Raw genomic sequence first — 14512 nt, forward strand, 5'->3', positions numbered from 1 at the left:
GATCAGATCATATCTGACTGGACGTACTCAAAGAGTTAAATTTAGTACTGCAGTTTCCAAATCAATTGTTGTCTCTTCAGGTGTTCCATAGGGTAGTCACCTTGGCCCTGTGCCGTTTTGTTTGTTCATAAACGATCTCCCTTTTACTTTAAAGCACTCGAATATTTTGTTGTATGCAGATGATATAATGATCTCCAGATCACTGAGAGACTCTGATGAACAGTGTTATCTTCAGTATGACCTTGATACTCTTTACGAATGGTGCAACCAGAACTTTATGGAACTTAATATTTCCAAATGCAAACACATATCATTTTCAAGAATAACCTCTCCTAAAACTAGCTACTTTTTGGGTTCCAATCAACTTGAAGTAGTCTATAGCTTTAAAGACCTAGGATTTCTTCTAGACCAACGCTTAAACTTCCGTCAACACATCTCGTAGCACGTAGTGCTCTTGGCTTCATGAAACGCTGGAGTAAAGAACTTAATGATTTCTCTGTGAAGAAAAACTTATATACGTCGTTAGTTAGAAGTAATCTCGAGTACGGTTCAGTGGTATGGGATCCGTACAACAATGTTCATTCTGATTTGATAGAATCGGTTCGAAAACAATTTCTATCAGACCTACCAGATATTTTGTCTCTGTCGAAATGGGTGGGACAGAAGTTCATTACCTTCGTATGAGTACCGATTAAATCTTATAAAGCTTCCTACATTAAAAAGTCGTAGAACCATGCAAAACATTACGTTTTTGACTAAATTAATTCATGGTCAAATAGATTCTAGCTTTCTTTTGAGTAGAATTTTCTTTAACGTTCCTATCAGACCTACCAGATATCAAATTTTGCGCCAAGTCTTAGTAGGGCTGCCCTTCGCAACAAACGACCCCAAAGTAATAAGAAAAGCTGACCGATTGGAACCATATGGGACTCAAGGGAAAGGTATTTGAGAATAGGAAGATTGCCATGAATTGGTAACGCCATTTGCCAACCTGTCAAAACAATACGAGAAAAAAAGTGAAAATATTTGAAAAATCTATAACTGAAATTTGCAAAACATATGTGGGCATAGCAGTCAAAAAAAAATTATTACGATTTGTGCATGCAATTGTAAAATAATTGGTTTTCACTTTAGTTTGCCATTCACAATAGAGGTATTTCTGCAAGTGGCCACATTTATTTATGAAAAAACATATCGTGGCAATCTGATTCGCTTTTAGCGAAATTTGTTCATGATTACTTTTTTTTAGGTAATGCATTTTGAAGCAAAAAAACTAACTAACTTCATTCAGTAGGATACTCCCTCATTACTTTTGAAAAAACTTTCAAATGTTTCAAACCTTGAAAAACACGTATTTTCACCTGTGAAAGACGAATATAGTATCAGCCTTAATCCATGGTTTAATTAAGAAGGTTGACTCACTTGCCCAACAACAACGAAATGAAACGAAATGCTGTCAGATTTTTGGACACTTCCTAAATGACATTCAAGTTTTTATTTGCATTATCATTTGTAGCAGTCTCAAGATCAAAAGATTTATGTTTATAAACGTGTAAATTGTAAATTAAAACAATTAAAATGTGAAAAAGGAACAAAATAAAAAGTCTAAACCAAGCATATGGCATTCTAGTGCGATTTGGATACAACTCTCGAGTTGGACAATTCCATCAGCTGGGCATGTGAGTCAACCTTCTTAATTCAACCATGACATAAGCCTACACTCTAGGTAGATTTAAGAAGGTAAAGTCAAAAGGCCAACAACAACGAAATCGCCGGTCCAAACTTGTTGGAATGGGGGTAGAAATTCGCACTCTTCTGTCAAACTTATGTACACTGCCAAGTTGTAATTTTAGTTTTTATTTGCATTACCACGCCACGCACCAGCCAAAAAGTTAAGAGATTTGTGATTATAAACATATAAATTAAAAATTTAAACATTGAAAATTTGAAAAAATAAACAAAATGTTTGACATAAGATGTTTGACATACAACTCTGAAATTGGAAAATTTTATCAGCTGGACTCATGACGTTATCTTCTTAACCTACCTCGCCTGCACTGGTAATTTATCCAGAACTTCGTTGCGCTGGATTGTAATTTTCATACAAATGGCCCCTAGGGGGTCCATAGGTCCGAGTCCCAAAAACGGAATGGGGCCAAATTAGGGGGTGTGCAAAAAACTAAATTTATTGCGAACTACCCCGTAAAATACAAAGCTAATGCAAGCATTCAATATACGTCCATTAGGAATTTCTTGATTATAACTTTTTTGCATAATAATAATAAATAATAAATAAATTCAATGCATTTTGGCTAACCCCAGTGCTTATTTTGACAAAAATAACCGCATGGCGAAAGATAGCCTATTCTTCAAAAATGTGTTTCTAACTTTCATTCGACTCATTCTATTTGGTGTGATATGACTAGCTTCTAAAGCTAACGATCGACAACATATATACATACATATATATGAAGGCATTCCTTTTCAAGTACAATTTATTAAAAAAAAAAAATTAAAAACAAAATCTATCGTTGGGAAGTGATAAAAAAACTGATGATATTACAGGGGAAGGGAATCACAAACAGACAGGATGAATGTACCTTTGTCGTATTTTTTACAAAACACTACTCCAGCCGTACTTTATGCAAAGAACGCAATTAGAATTGGTCAAAGATGACAGCAATGACAAAAGAAAGCAATTTTCTAATCGCGATACTCATTGGCTGCATAGTCATACCATTCTTATTATATGTGCTATTATTCATTGTCGTTTTTACAAACTCCTATACTTTTTATCAGAATGGGTGTGAAATACATACACAACTATTGATAACATACGTATGTATGTAGACAGTATTGCGAATACTTACACGACCATGCCGTAAGCACCTTCACCGATATAGGCTAAATTACGATAACGGGGACCAACTTCAAAGATCTGTCCGCGAATAACTTCTGCATTGGGATTATCTGTGTGCGTTGCCGCCGCTGTTGTTGAAGTGCTATTGTTGTTGGGTTGTTGCTGATTTGAACCACCTGCTGCAGTGGGTGCACTGGCTGCCTCTGCCATTATGCGAATACTGCTGTCGTTTGGGAAATGTATCCTCAAGCAATGTTTGGTGGCTTACTGTGCCCTGTAGTGTAAGGAATTGAGTGTTGTCGTTAGCAGATCAAAAGACTGCCCTTCTTTCTTTCGGAAAAACTTCAAGGGTTTGCAAAAATGTGGGTAACGCCTATATCAGCGCACCAACAACAGGTATCTTTTCAACAATTTTCACTTATTCTTCTTATGTTATGCTTGCTCTGCCACCGATATATATACCATTACAGTACGGCGCATACACAACTCAAACACAGAGAAACAACAACACAACAAGAATATTAAGCGGAGCTTCTGTTGTCGCGAGTTATGTTGTGTGCGGTATTCAATGTGGTAAGTTAACAGGAGATGTATTGGGGATACTGGAACAGCAGAAATTTGTAGACAATGTGAAGAGAGCGCACCACCGAAGGCAAGGTTGTGGGGGTGGTCACAGCAAATAAATGTGAAAATTATAAAATCCAAGGATGTCTTTCGTCGTTGCCGATTTTATTGCTGCTGCAAAGACAACAGCGGTTGACGTCGGCGATGTGCTCAAAATTAAGAATCTTTTTTCCAATTGAATGCAAGAGACAACACCCTGGACCACTTTGAAGCTTATAGTAATTGTGTTGCTTTACTTATTATTTCCTCTGTTGTGTGCAAACCTGGTCTTCCGTCAGACCGAATAAATATTAAGACGACAATACTCTCACCGCCAGATAGGATGGATTGTGGCCCACAATTACCCAATGCAAGCTATAGGTGCAGCAATTTTTAAATTGGTCTGCGTCGATTGAGCTCGTTTTATTTCACGTTATCTTCACTTGTAACTGTTGAGTAAGGCGACCGTTTGATTTTTCAATCTCAAAGAACTTTTTTTCAGTTTTGCAAATTTTTGTGAAGCCTCTGTGCACTTTCCACTGTTGTCACTAGATACATTCCTGCTGCGTCTGCTCGTATAATTTGACATGCGATTAACCGAAAAGCAACGAAGGCCACCGGAGATTGAAGAGCAAGCAAAACACTGTCTACACTTTGATATCGTTTTAACTCTTTGACGCCTGACTGTGCATTCTAATACATATCGCAATAAATATATTTTATTTATTTTACTTTATATTTAGTGAGTCACTGTGCAAATATTTTTCTTAAGTGACAAACGGATGTCGTTTGCTGTTTGCTACAAATGTATTTGGTACGGGTACCGTTAACATGAGAACAAATCGATATTCGATGGAAGTGATGGTTGGTACTCACACAAGATAGAATTCGAATACGTAATGCTACCCAACAAACAATGTCCGTCAAAAGAAGATAGAATCATGCGTTCGGCCAAGATATATTCATTTACAGGTAGGAGCAGTTGCCCAACAACAAAATATTGTGTGCATTATCTGTCAAAATCAGTGATTAGTGTAACTCTGATTTTGTGTATGTAACTAATTCGAGCCATTTTTCGATGTTTGTGTGTGCTATGGTACTTAACTACAATACACACACAACCAAAACTCGTCAATCCAATGGCAGCCGGTTGTACGTACCGGATTCACCCGATAGATTTCTTCATTGGCAAGGGCTGCCGCCTCAGTGTTTAACACACTGCTACAACAACAACAACCAAAACTCGTTGAAAGATAGTGTACTTTGCGAGAAAAAATTGTACTCAGCTGTTCAAGGTACTCTACCTGGTAATTGTGTCATGCGTTCGGCAGAGTACAATTTGTGCAAATTGTTTGACGTCGCCCAGTGGATGTATTTCTGCCATATCATATATATGTTGTTGAACAAAGAAAATATATTTTAGTGGCAGCCAGTTGTACATAACAAATTGACCTGATAGAATCCTTCATCGGCAAGAGCTATCGCCACAGTGTACAACAGCTATGTTTTAGCTGTTGTATATCCAAACTTCATTTCTTTCCAGGGAAATGAAGTTTGGATATATTACCAATGCAGTCTTAAATAGGTATTAAGATCGTTCACTGTGGAAAGTTTTGACGAAGCATTGTTTCCTTATTCCAGAAATCCCCAAAAAAGCTTTCCTTTCAATAAAAAGACATATAGGCAACACAATCATCATATGTTTTACCACCATCATCACGAAATATAAAAGTGAAAGAACTGTATATGCTAACAATTGATATTTATTTAAAAGAAATTGAACAAAAATGCATCGCGAACAAATTTTTTCATGATTACTTTTTTAGACAATAGATTTTGAGGCATGCTGATTTCATACAATAGGACACTCCCTCATTAAGGCTAAATCGTTCTTTCGGTTGTTTGACATGGTCACCACATTTGATTTTTTGGGTTTCTTTGGCCAAAATGTTGCCATTCACGTATAAAAATTCATATGGCATCATCCTATTTATCAGCTGATTACGTACATGTTTACATACAAATGTGAGTGTGGACCACACTCAATTTCATATATGTTGTTGCAATTTCAACCAAAATCCACCCCTTCGAAATTAATAATTATCGAAAAACAAAGCCATTTAAAAAGAAACAAATTCTGCTTTTATTTGTAAAAATACTTAGAATTTGTAGTATTTTTGTTAGTATAAGTTAAATAAACAAAACTTTCCAAAAGCCTTTGCCAGCATCTTCCACTTGCATAAAAAAAATTGTAATAGCAAGACCGAAAGCACTCTCACAATCGTTATTACTTCGCACAATAGTTTGTTATGAAAGAAACAACACAAACATTAACTTAATAACAATTAGAATTTTGGCGATTGAGATTAGTTAACATAAGTAAATTACTTGTTGCGTCGTGAAATGCAAATTTTCACTAGATGAAAAAACAAGTTATATCGAAACGAACACTTGGCATCAATATTTTCCTCTTATTTTCTTTATATGGAGTTTTACCGCGAAAACCGAATATAGTACCTACCTTTACTTAGGAAAAGTTTTCACAAAAGTATTATATTAGTATTGAGATTTTTTTAGTTTTTCAAAAAAGTAACCGTGAAAAAGACGATGAAAAACAAACATAGTACCTGCCATTATGAAGAACATCTGTCGTCAGGATTGCCATGATATGTTTAGGCCGGTACTATATTCGCTTTTCGCTATATTTTTCGCCAATTACTTTATTGTACCCTCCACCATAGGATGGGAGGTATACTAATTTCGTCATTCTGTTTGTAACACTTCGAAATATGCGTCTGAGACCCCATAAAGTATATATTCTTGATCGTCATGTCATTTTAAGTCGATCTAGACATATCCGTCCGTCCGTCTGTCTGTCGAAAGCACGCTAACTTTCGAAGGAGTAAAGCTAGCCGCTTAAAATTTTGCACAAATACTTTTTATAAGTAAAATCAGTCCAGTCGTCCGATTTTACTGAAATTTTGCATGTGGTGTTTTTGGTATCACTTGCAACAACTGTGTTTGGTATGATTCAAATCGTTTCATAATGGATCTTGACTTCTTGAGCCAATAGAGCGCGCAATTCTCATCCGATTTGGCTGAAATTTCGCATGAGGTGTTTTGTTATGACTTCCAATAATTGTGCGCAAATCGGTACATAACCTAATATAGCTGCCATATAAGCCGATCTGGGATCTTGACTTCTTGAGCCTCTAGAGGGCGCAATTCTCATCCGATTTTGAAGAAATTTTGTACAACGGCTTCTCTCATGACCTTCAACATACGTGTCTATTATGGTTTGAATCGATCAATAGCTTGATACAGCTCCCATATAAACAGATCTCCCGATTTTGCTTCTTGAGCCCCTACAAGGCGTAATTTTTATCCGAATGAACTGAAATATTACACAATTAAATGTTCACCATTCATTTGTGGTCCGAATCGGACTATAACTTGATATAGCGCCAATTGCATAACAGTTTTTATTCAAAATCCTTTGCTCGCCTAAAAAGAGATATTGCGCATAGAACTCGACAAATACGATTAATGGTGGAGGGTATATAAGATTGCTTATTTCATTAAGCAAGACATTCCCTTATTACTTACGGTAAAATTTTAATAAAATTGTTATTCGTTCACTGTAATTTGTCCAGGGTTTCAAAAAGTAATCGCGAAAAACATTGGCCACTCGCTGAAATCCTCTATTGTGAATGTCAAAATAAAATTAAAACCAATTATTCATAAAACTTCGTGCGTAATCTAAATTCATTTTATTATTTAAATTTTTTTCCTCGCATTGTCAGGTTGGCAAATACCGTTACCTCCTCATAGTTAACAAGCAGACTTGCACTGAAAACTTTTATTCGTTTTATATTCGAGCAAACAACAACAAATTCTGATCATTGATCCAGTAGTGGAATTCTGTAAACTTTACTTTAATTGGCTATGACAGAACATATGTCCCATTAGCCGAACGTAGAATAGCATTCCAAGCGCCCCGACAAGGTGGATTAATGAGTGTGGTCTCACACGAACAGCTGAAAACAGCCGGCCAGCTCGACGGTATTAAGATGCCAATTTTGTGTTTACATTCATAGCAAACAGCCCCATTTTTTTGTACGGTCTCTTTGTGTGAAAATAAGTTATGAGGGAATGTCCTATTGGCTGATCGACTCAAGCTGATCGACGTTTTGCCAAAACACAAAAAGAAATTAGTGTGCGTGGTTGTATACGTACGTATACGAGTGTACAGGAGCAGAGAATATGCGAGAAAGAAGAGAACAACAAATAGAATGCAAACAAAAATCTTACGTTAATACCGTCAAACCTGGCCGGCTGTTAAAAGCTGTTCGCGTGAGACCGCCTTTTTAAAACCGTCTTGAAAGCGAACAAAGTATCACCCTTAATGCTGATACTATATTCGTTTTTCGCCGTTGAAAACCTAATTTTTTGCGATTACTTTTTTTAAACACTACACAAAGTGCAATGATAAAATAAAAATGTTATTTAAATTTTACTGTAAGTAATGAGGGAATGTCCTATTGAATGAAATCAGCGAGTTGCTTTGTTTTAAAATCTATTATCTAAATAAAGTATCCGCGAAAAATATCCCGAAAGGCGAATATAGTACCAACTTTTAAAAGAATTTTTCTCGCTTAGTTTGTATGGAGAAATATGCTATCCCCGATTAGCTAAGCGGCTAATCTTATCTCCGTTTATTAAAATCTATTGTTTCATAATTCAATCGCAATGACAAAACTAAAAGAGGTACAAGGTACCATATTTATTCAATGACTATACGTTCTGGAATGCAAAAATTGCGTAGGATTTTAATAAAATCACATTTATAAACTCCGAGGGACATACAATTTAAGCATAATTTTGTTGGGTTTGTTGATATTTGATTATTTTGGATATATGTCCGTGCTGCCATCGTTTAAAGTACAAAGCATTAAGGCTGGTACTACATTCGTTTTTCACAGTTGAAAACATAAAATTTTCACGGTTACTTTTACGAAACAATTTTTTTTAATATGCGCAATAATTGTTAAACCATAAATTAGTAAAAACAATTTAATTTGGATTTGCTTTCCTTCGGCTAAAAACAAAAACAGCTAATTTCTTTATGCTTTTGTTAGAAGGAATAGAGCACAATTTTATCGAAAAAAATATTACATGTGCTATTTTGAAAAGTGATTTGCATATGTTAGTTTCGTTTGTATCTCACGACATGTACAACTCCACATATGGTAAATTTGATATTTCTTAAGACAACTACATGCCGTGTAATAGAGCCCTACATTACCTTATAATTATGTCATGCCCACTACCACTTGCTCAATTGACAACCGACAATCGCATAATTGTACCATGACGTTGCCAAAAAAAATCGATATCCTGCTCCCTATTTATGGAGCATGCCTCGATAAAGAAGAAGAAGATAAACATAAACAGTACTTCTCTGGTCGCCATAATTTTTAGAAAAATAAATCGGGGAAAGACCGAACGGGAACTGCTCGCTGCAGATAAGGGGAAAAAATTTATATCAAGTGACTAATGCAACACGCATACTTACAAATAGCATATCTTGAAGTAATAAAAATATTAAATTGTGCTGAGTGTAAGTATTAATAAAACTCTCGTCCAAAAAGGGTAGAAAAGAAAGTTGACACAGCAATTATCAGATCAATTTTTACAATTGCTCGGTAACGTTGCACTTTATCATCACATAATCATTATTGGCAACCCATTTGTACTTAAACAGCTCTTGTCCATTGAAAGAGCATTACAGTCATTCGTCGCGTGTGTGCATAGTCACCGAAGCCCAAGTTCCATCGCAAACCATATTCACTAAACGCCCTTCAACAATTTTTGTTGTCTTTGAAATATTTTTTATTTGGTTTTTTATTTTTTCTATTCCCTTTAGTCTTTTGAAAGCTACAAATCTCCCTAAAGAAGTATATATGAGAGTGGATCATGGATAGCTGTACAATTTCCAAATATGGTATCGTAAATCGAAAGACTAAGCTACGCATGCACTATAGTTCTGAGATACCTCCCGAAAAGGGTGTATGCCGAGATAGTAACAGTGACGAACTCGAAGTTCCTGCTGGAACTTTAATAAAATATTTTCAAACAAATGGGCCAATTAAATCGGGGTTCAAAGTCTGGAGCACAGTGCAAGTGCGTGATTTCATTAATTCACGCCCAATCTATGAAAACCTTTATGAATGTCCTCTAAGTAATTTGACAAAAGTGGATGAAAATCTATGGCCCTTTGTAATCGGCATTGTGGATCCAGACGAACGATTGCGCTTGATAATTAACACCGACCATTGCAAATGGTTTCTTTATTTGAAAGAAAATAGTTTAGTGAGCGTGCCCGGTGAAATGTTTTTGAAACCGGGGTTACGATTCGATTGTATAGTGCGCTACATTGGACCAGTGAAAGAATTGCAGAGTGTGGGCTACTTCTTCGGACTGGAATTGCTGGTAGGCCATATATTGTTGTGTTTTATGTCTATTAGTTAGGATTATATATTGTAGTTGCTTCATCAAAAGCCCGCATTTGAGAAATCAACAAATTACGAATCTTTAACACATTGAAAAATAACTATCTCTGCCTTTTGACTCTGCGTGCTCACAAGTATCCATTATTCAACCCTTGAACGTAGAGCAAGCCATTATCTAGTTTACAAACCTAAAAAATAAATCTAGTCAAACCTACGACTTTTGTTAAAAGTCTGTTGGCTTTTGGCTGGAACTACATATACGTACTGTACGTTTTTGAATTGCATAAAATCAATAGCTTAAAATTTAATTCCGAGGAAGCTGGTACTATGTTCGTCACAGTTGAAAACGCATCTTCTTCGCGATAATTTTTTAAAAACACTAGAAAAATCTCAATAACATATTACCTTTAATAAAAGTGTTTCATAAATCATGGGGGGAATGTCCTACTGAATGGAATCAGTTATTTTTTTGCTTGGAATCTATTGTCTAAAAAAGGTAACCACGAAAAAATTTCGCGACAAGCGAACAGTACCAGCGTTAATGCGTTAAGTGTTGAAACTGAAAGACTACCAGGTGAATTTCTTTCCAACACCCAGAAGGATGAGAGATAGACCCATTGATAAGTATATGGATCGACTCCGAATCACTTAGCATTGTCCGCCTGTTCATATTAATTTGAGACAATTTACAGGTCGCAATTTTCATTATTTTTGGCCAAAAGACGAAGCCTATTGAATCAAGAAAAAAATCTGTTCAGATTTGGATATAGCTTTTTCGTTGTTATAACATTTATTTGTGTAACACTAAAGATATTTAATTCAAGTTGTTGTTGTTGTTGTAGCAGTGTTGTACACTGAGGCGGCAGCCCTTGCCGATGAAGGAATCCATCGGGTCAATCCAGTACGAACAACCGGCTACCATGGGATTGCTTCAAGTAATTTGCGTTTGTTCACTTAAATATGTGTGTATATGCCCGGGCTTTCTGCGCATCACAGGCCCCTAAAGTTGGTCACCTCGGTATTTCGGCTCCGATCAGCCCAGGCCATGTGACAGGAGGGTCCTCGTGGCATTGGACCTATCGAAGGCATTCGACCCGGTCAGCCATGCCAAACTTTTTGAGGACATGGCCAACACCTCCCTCTCGCCAGGCCTGAAGAGCTGAGTCGCGAATTATCTGTGTGGTCGCCAGTCATTTGTGGATTAAGAAGTGGAAGCACCGTAGAGTGAAACAGGCAGTTTTCCAAGGAGGCGTTATATCTCCGGCACTGTTTAACCTCTACCTATCCTTCATTCCACACCCTCCAGAAGTCATAGAGATCGTATCATATGCGGACGATTGTACGTATCATAGCACCAGGCCAATCAATTCAATCCCATGGCAGCCGGTTGTACGTACCGGATTGACCCGATGAATTCCTTCATCGGCAAGGGCTGCCGCCTTAGTGTACCACACTTAGAGGAGTGATATGGAAAACAATTACGGATTTTGTAGGTAGCACAGAATTCCTAACTTAAAATTTTCTTTTTCGTGGTTTCTTTTTAGTTTTTAGAGAGCACAACAAGCCGATTACTGGTTTATGTGTATGTCTGTATAACCTAATCTAAATAAAAGTCTGACTAGATTTGAACATAGTTGCTTCGTTTAAAAGTAGTACGGAGACTAGGTGGTGTAGGGTATTAAATAGTCGGCTCTGCCCGACATTTGCCTTTGCTTACTGGTTTAATTTAATTTTTATAAACTGTTATATATTTTTAAATAATTCGGTTATCATCATCTCCCCCACATGCCCTACACATGCCATCACTTGTCGCGCCGATTTTGCATAGGTGAGCTCGTAGTTCTATGTGTCCCGTTTTGACAGTTCTCTGCCAAATCTCTGCTTTTTCATTCCCCCTTACTCCGTTATGGCCCAGGATCAGAAAAGGTGTTAATCTCCTTACACTTCAAGACTGTTCGTGATCTTACCGTCCTGGTTGTTATTGCTCTTATGGCCATTTTACTGTCCGTAAAGTTATTCACACTCGACGTCCTCGGGTTAGTGCCACACCACCTCACGCCGTCCGTGATCGCCCGGATTTCTGCCAGCAGGACCGAATTATGGTCAGGCAGTCTAAAACAGATCTCAGTTCCTGGATTCTCAATGTAGACTCCCAGCCCCACTCTTTCCCCTAGTTTTGATCCATTCGTGTAACATTATCTTCCAGACGGTAATACTGGAATTCCGTCAGTCGACGACGGTGCCGATGGCAGCTGTGCCCCGCACTCGACCTTAAGTGTCGTCTCAGGTATCCGATCGGAAACATCTTCCCTTCCTTCCAGGTTTCCTATCGTCGCCTCGATTATACCGCGATGGTATGAGCTGCTCCCATCCTCAATTCATTCTTCCATCGCCTTAAGTCTCATAGCCGCAGTGGCAGCCTCACACTTAATCTGTATGTCAATGGTTCGGATATCTAGAATAGTCTCCAGTGCTCTAGTGGGGGTGGTCCTCATCGCTCCGCCTATGCCAAGACAAAATGTTCTCTGAACCTGTTGTATGGTCCTTATGTTGCACTTTTTCTCCATATCAGTTCACCAAACTACTGAGGCGTAAGTAAGTGTTGGTCTAATCAGATCCCATTTCGAGCCTACGGCCCGTCCACATAGTGCCTAACATCTGTGAGCCTTCTCAGTACACTCCTGAATGTGATACTTCCAATTCAGTTTCCTGACCAAGATCACACCTAAGTATTTGACCTTGTCAGATATCGAAATCGTCATTTAAAGGAAACGTGGTGCGTTAAATTGGGCCACCTTCGTCTTCCTCGTGAACAGGCATATTTTAGTCACGGTTCACATTGAGACCTCTGGGTCTAGCCCAATCATATGCCATATGCAAGACCCTTTCGGCCCTTCTGCGTAGCTCGTTCGGATCCTTACCCCTTACGTCGGTGTAGCAGACGGGTTCAAATCCCTCCTCAGTCAGCATCCGTAACAGGTCATTTATGGTGTTCACCCATAGGAGTGGCGATAAAATGTCCCTCGTGCAGGGTAGTCTCCACCGACCTTCCCTTGACATAGGCATGCTGTTTGTATTTGAGCAGTTCGCTAGATGTCATACTCTTTATCTTGGTGTCCACAATACGTTCCATGGTTTTGAGTAGAAAGGACGTAAGGCTTATTGTTTTGTAGGCCTTTGATGTCGCATAACTTGCCTGGCTTTCTGAGTAAATGCAAGTCCAAGGCACGCTGTAAAAAAGTTGGCCAATGAGGCGCCAGATAGTCTGCCTCTTTCTGCAGTGACGCCGGTATGAAGCTCCTCAAGGATTTCTTCGCCATAAATTCCGTTATTATAAACTTTCGATCAACGTCATTATTCCAGGAGATTCCGGTGTCTCCGTGAGTGCCTTCGTATCCTGCGGAAAATGGGTTTTCATCAAAAGCCTCAACATGTCCTCCGTTGTCTCTGCTCTCACTCCCAAGTTGTCTACTAAAGTTGCAGTTTGGGCATGGGTTTTTGAGAGAAACTTTTTCATATTGGCGGCGTCATTAACGCTATCGACCTGTTCGCAGAAAAGCTTCCAGTAGGCACGTTTTGCTACTCTGGTAATCTTATTGTATTCCTTGTCTATTTTTGCCTCTAGTTGAATATGATTTTGATGTTTTGAAGATCTTCATATTTCCTTGTACTGTCGGTTCCTCCCTAAACATCGATTTTTGCTGTCAATAGTTCCTTCACGTTTGAATTGGTTAAGACTTTTAAATGATGATTGTCTTGCTGTGTAACAATCATCATGATCATCATCTCTAAGTTATGGAGAAAAAGCCTTTTGAGCAAGCTTTATCGGCGTTTGTTATTGAATTTCCTATATCAGTAAAGGTAAAAGGTACGGATTGTTTGCGAGTTTTGACAAGGACATGTCCTATGTTTTTGTACATCAGACATTTAGGAGCAGCTTACTAATTTTATCAGAGATTTTCCTCAGCATGTGTAACATTGATAAGGTCAAAGGCATGTGACCAGATCAGGTTTGGTTTTCAACGTCGAAAGAGTATTTTTGGGACAAAAGTTCTTGGCTTAAACCCCGTTTACACTGCTCATTAAATCCGGATGTAAGGCTTTCGTCAGCTGATTTCATAAAGGGAAAACAGATGATCGAGCCACTAAATTCGGATTTAAATACCAGTGTAAACAACAGTCAAACAACAAAGGCAACAGCCTTTAAACTAAGTTGATTGGTGCCCAGCCCGTCCAAATATATGTATATGTATAATTATTTTTAGTGAAATCTATAGTGATGCAGCGATATGTCCCTGCTATTTTGCCTATAGAAGTCAGTACCGCTTCTACCCAATGTGTTCGCATTATCTTCATCGCCGGTTTTTATAGCGCGTTTTGAGAGTTGTTCAGGCGAAAAGTCGAAATCAATACTAGGCTTAATCCCGATGTATTAACAATGTGGGTACGACACTAACCAAGTTCTATACTTTGTCACGCTAGCTTTTCTTTTTTAGATTTAGATTTATTTGTTCGTTTTCGCATACAACAAGATAAC

The 14512-nt window shown here is 37.9% G+C and overlaps 2 protein-coding genes across 5 annotated transcripts in view; one reads left to right on the top strand and one right to left on the bottom strand.

Annotated features, from left to right (window-relative positions):
* The window catches only part of LOC106081155 (mitogen-activated protein kinase ERK-A), a 90713-nt gene extending 86442 nt beyond the window's left edge, over positions 1-4271 (bottom strand). Inside the window, exon 1 of the mRNA XM_013242937.2 lies at positions 2871-4271. Within this exon, the coding sequence (XP_013098391.2) occupies positions 2871-3070 (200 nt within the window). The 5' untranslated portion in view covers positions 3071-4271. The remainder of the gene's footprint in view (positions 1-2870) is intronic.
* A 4630-nt stretch (positions 4272-8901) lies between these two features.
* Positions 8902-14512, top strand: part of LOC106081148 (ubiquitin carboxyl-terminal hydrolase CYLD) — a 107851-nt gene continuing 102240 nt past the window's right edge. For 3 of the 4 annotated variants that reach the window (XM_013242923.2, XM_013242924.2, XM_059364517.1), the window contains exons 1-2: positions 8902-9083; positions 9390-9955. In XM_013242923.2, coding sequence (XP_013098377.1) covers positions 9440-9955 — 516 coding nt within the window. In that variant the 5' untranslated portion in view covers positions 8902-9083; positions 9390-9439. The other variant, XM_059364516.1, reaches the window with a different exon arrangement.

The sequence above is a fragment of the Stomoxys calcitrans genome, chromosome 3, assembly GCF_963082655.1.
Source record: "Stomoxys calcitrans chromosome 3, idStoCalc2.1, whole genome shotgun sequence".
NCBI classification, from domain to species: Eukaryota; Metazoa; Arthropoda; class Insecta; order Diptera; family Muscidae; genus Stomoxys; species Stomoxys calcitrans.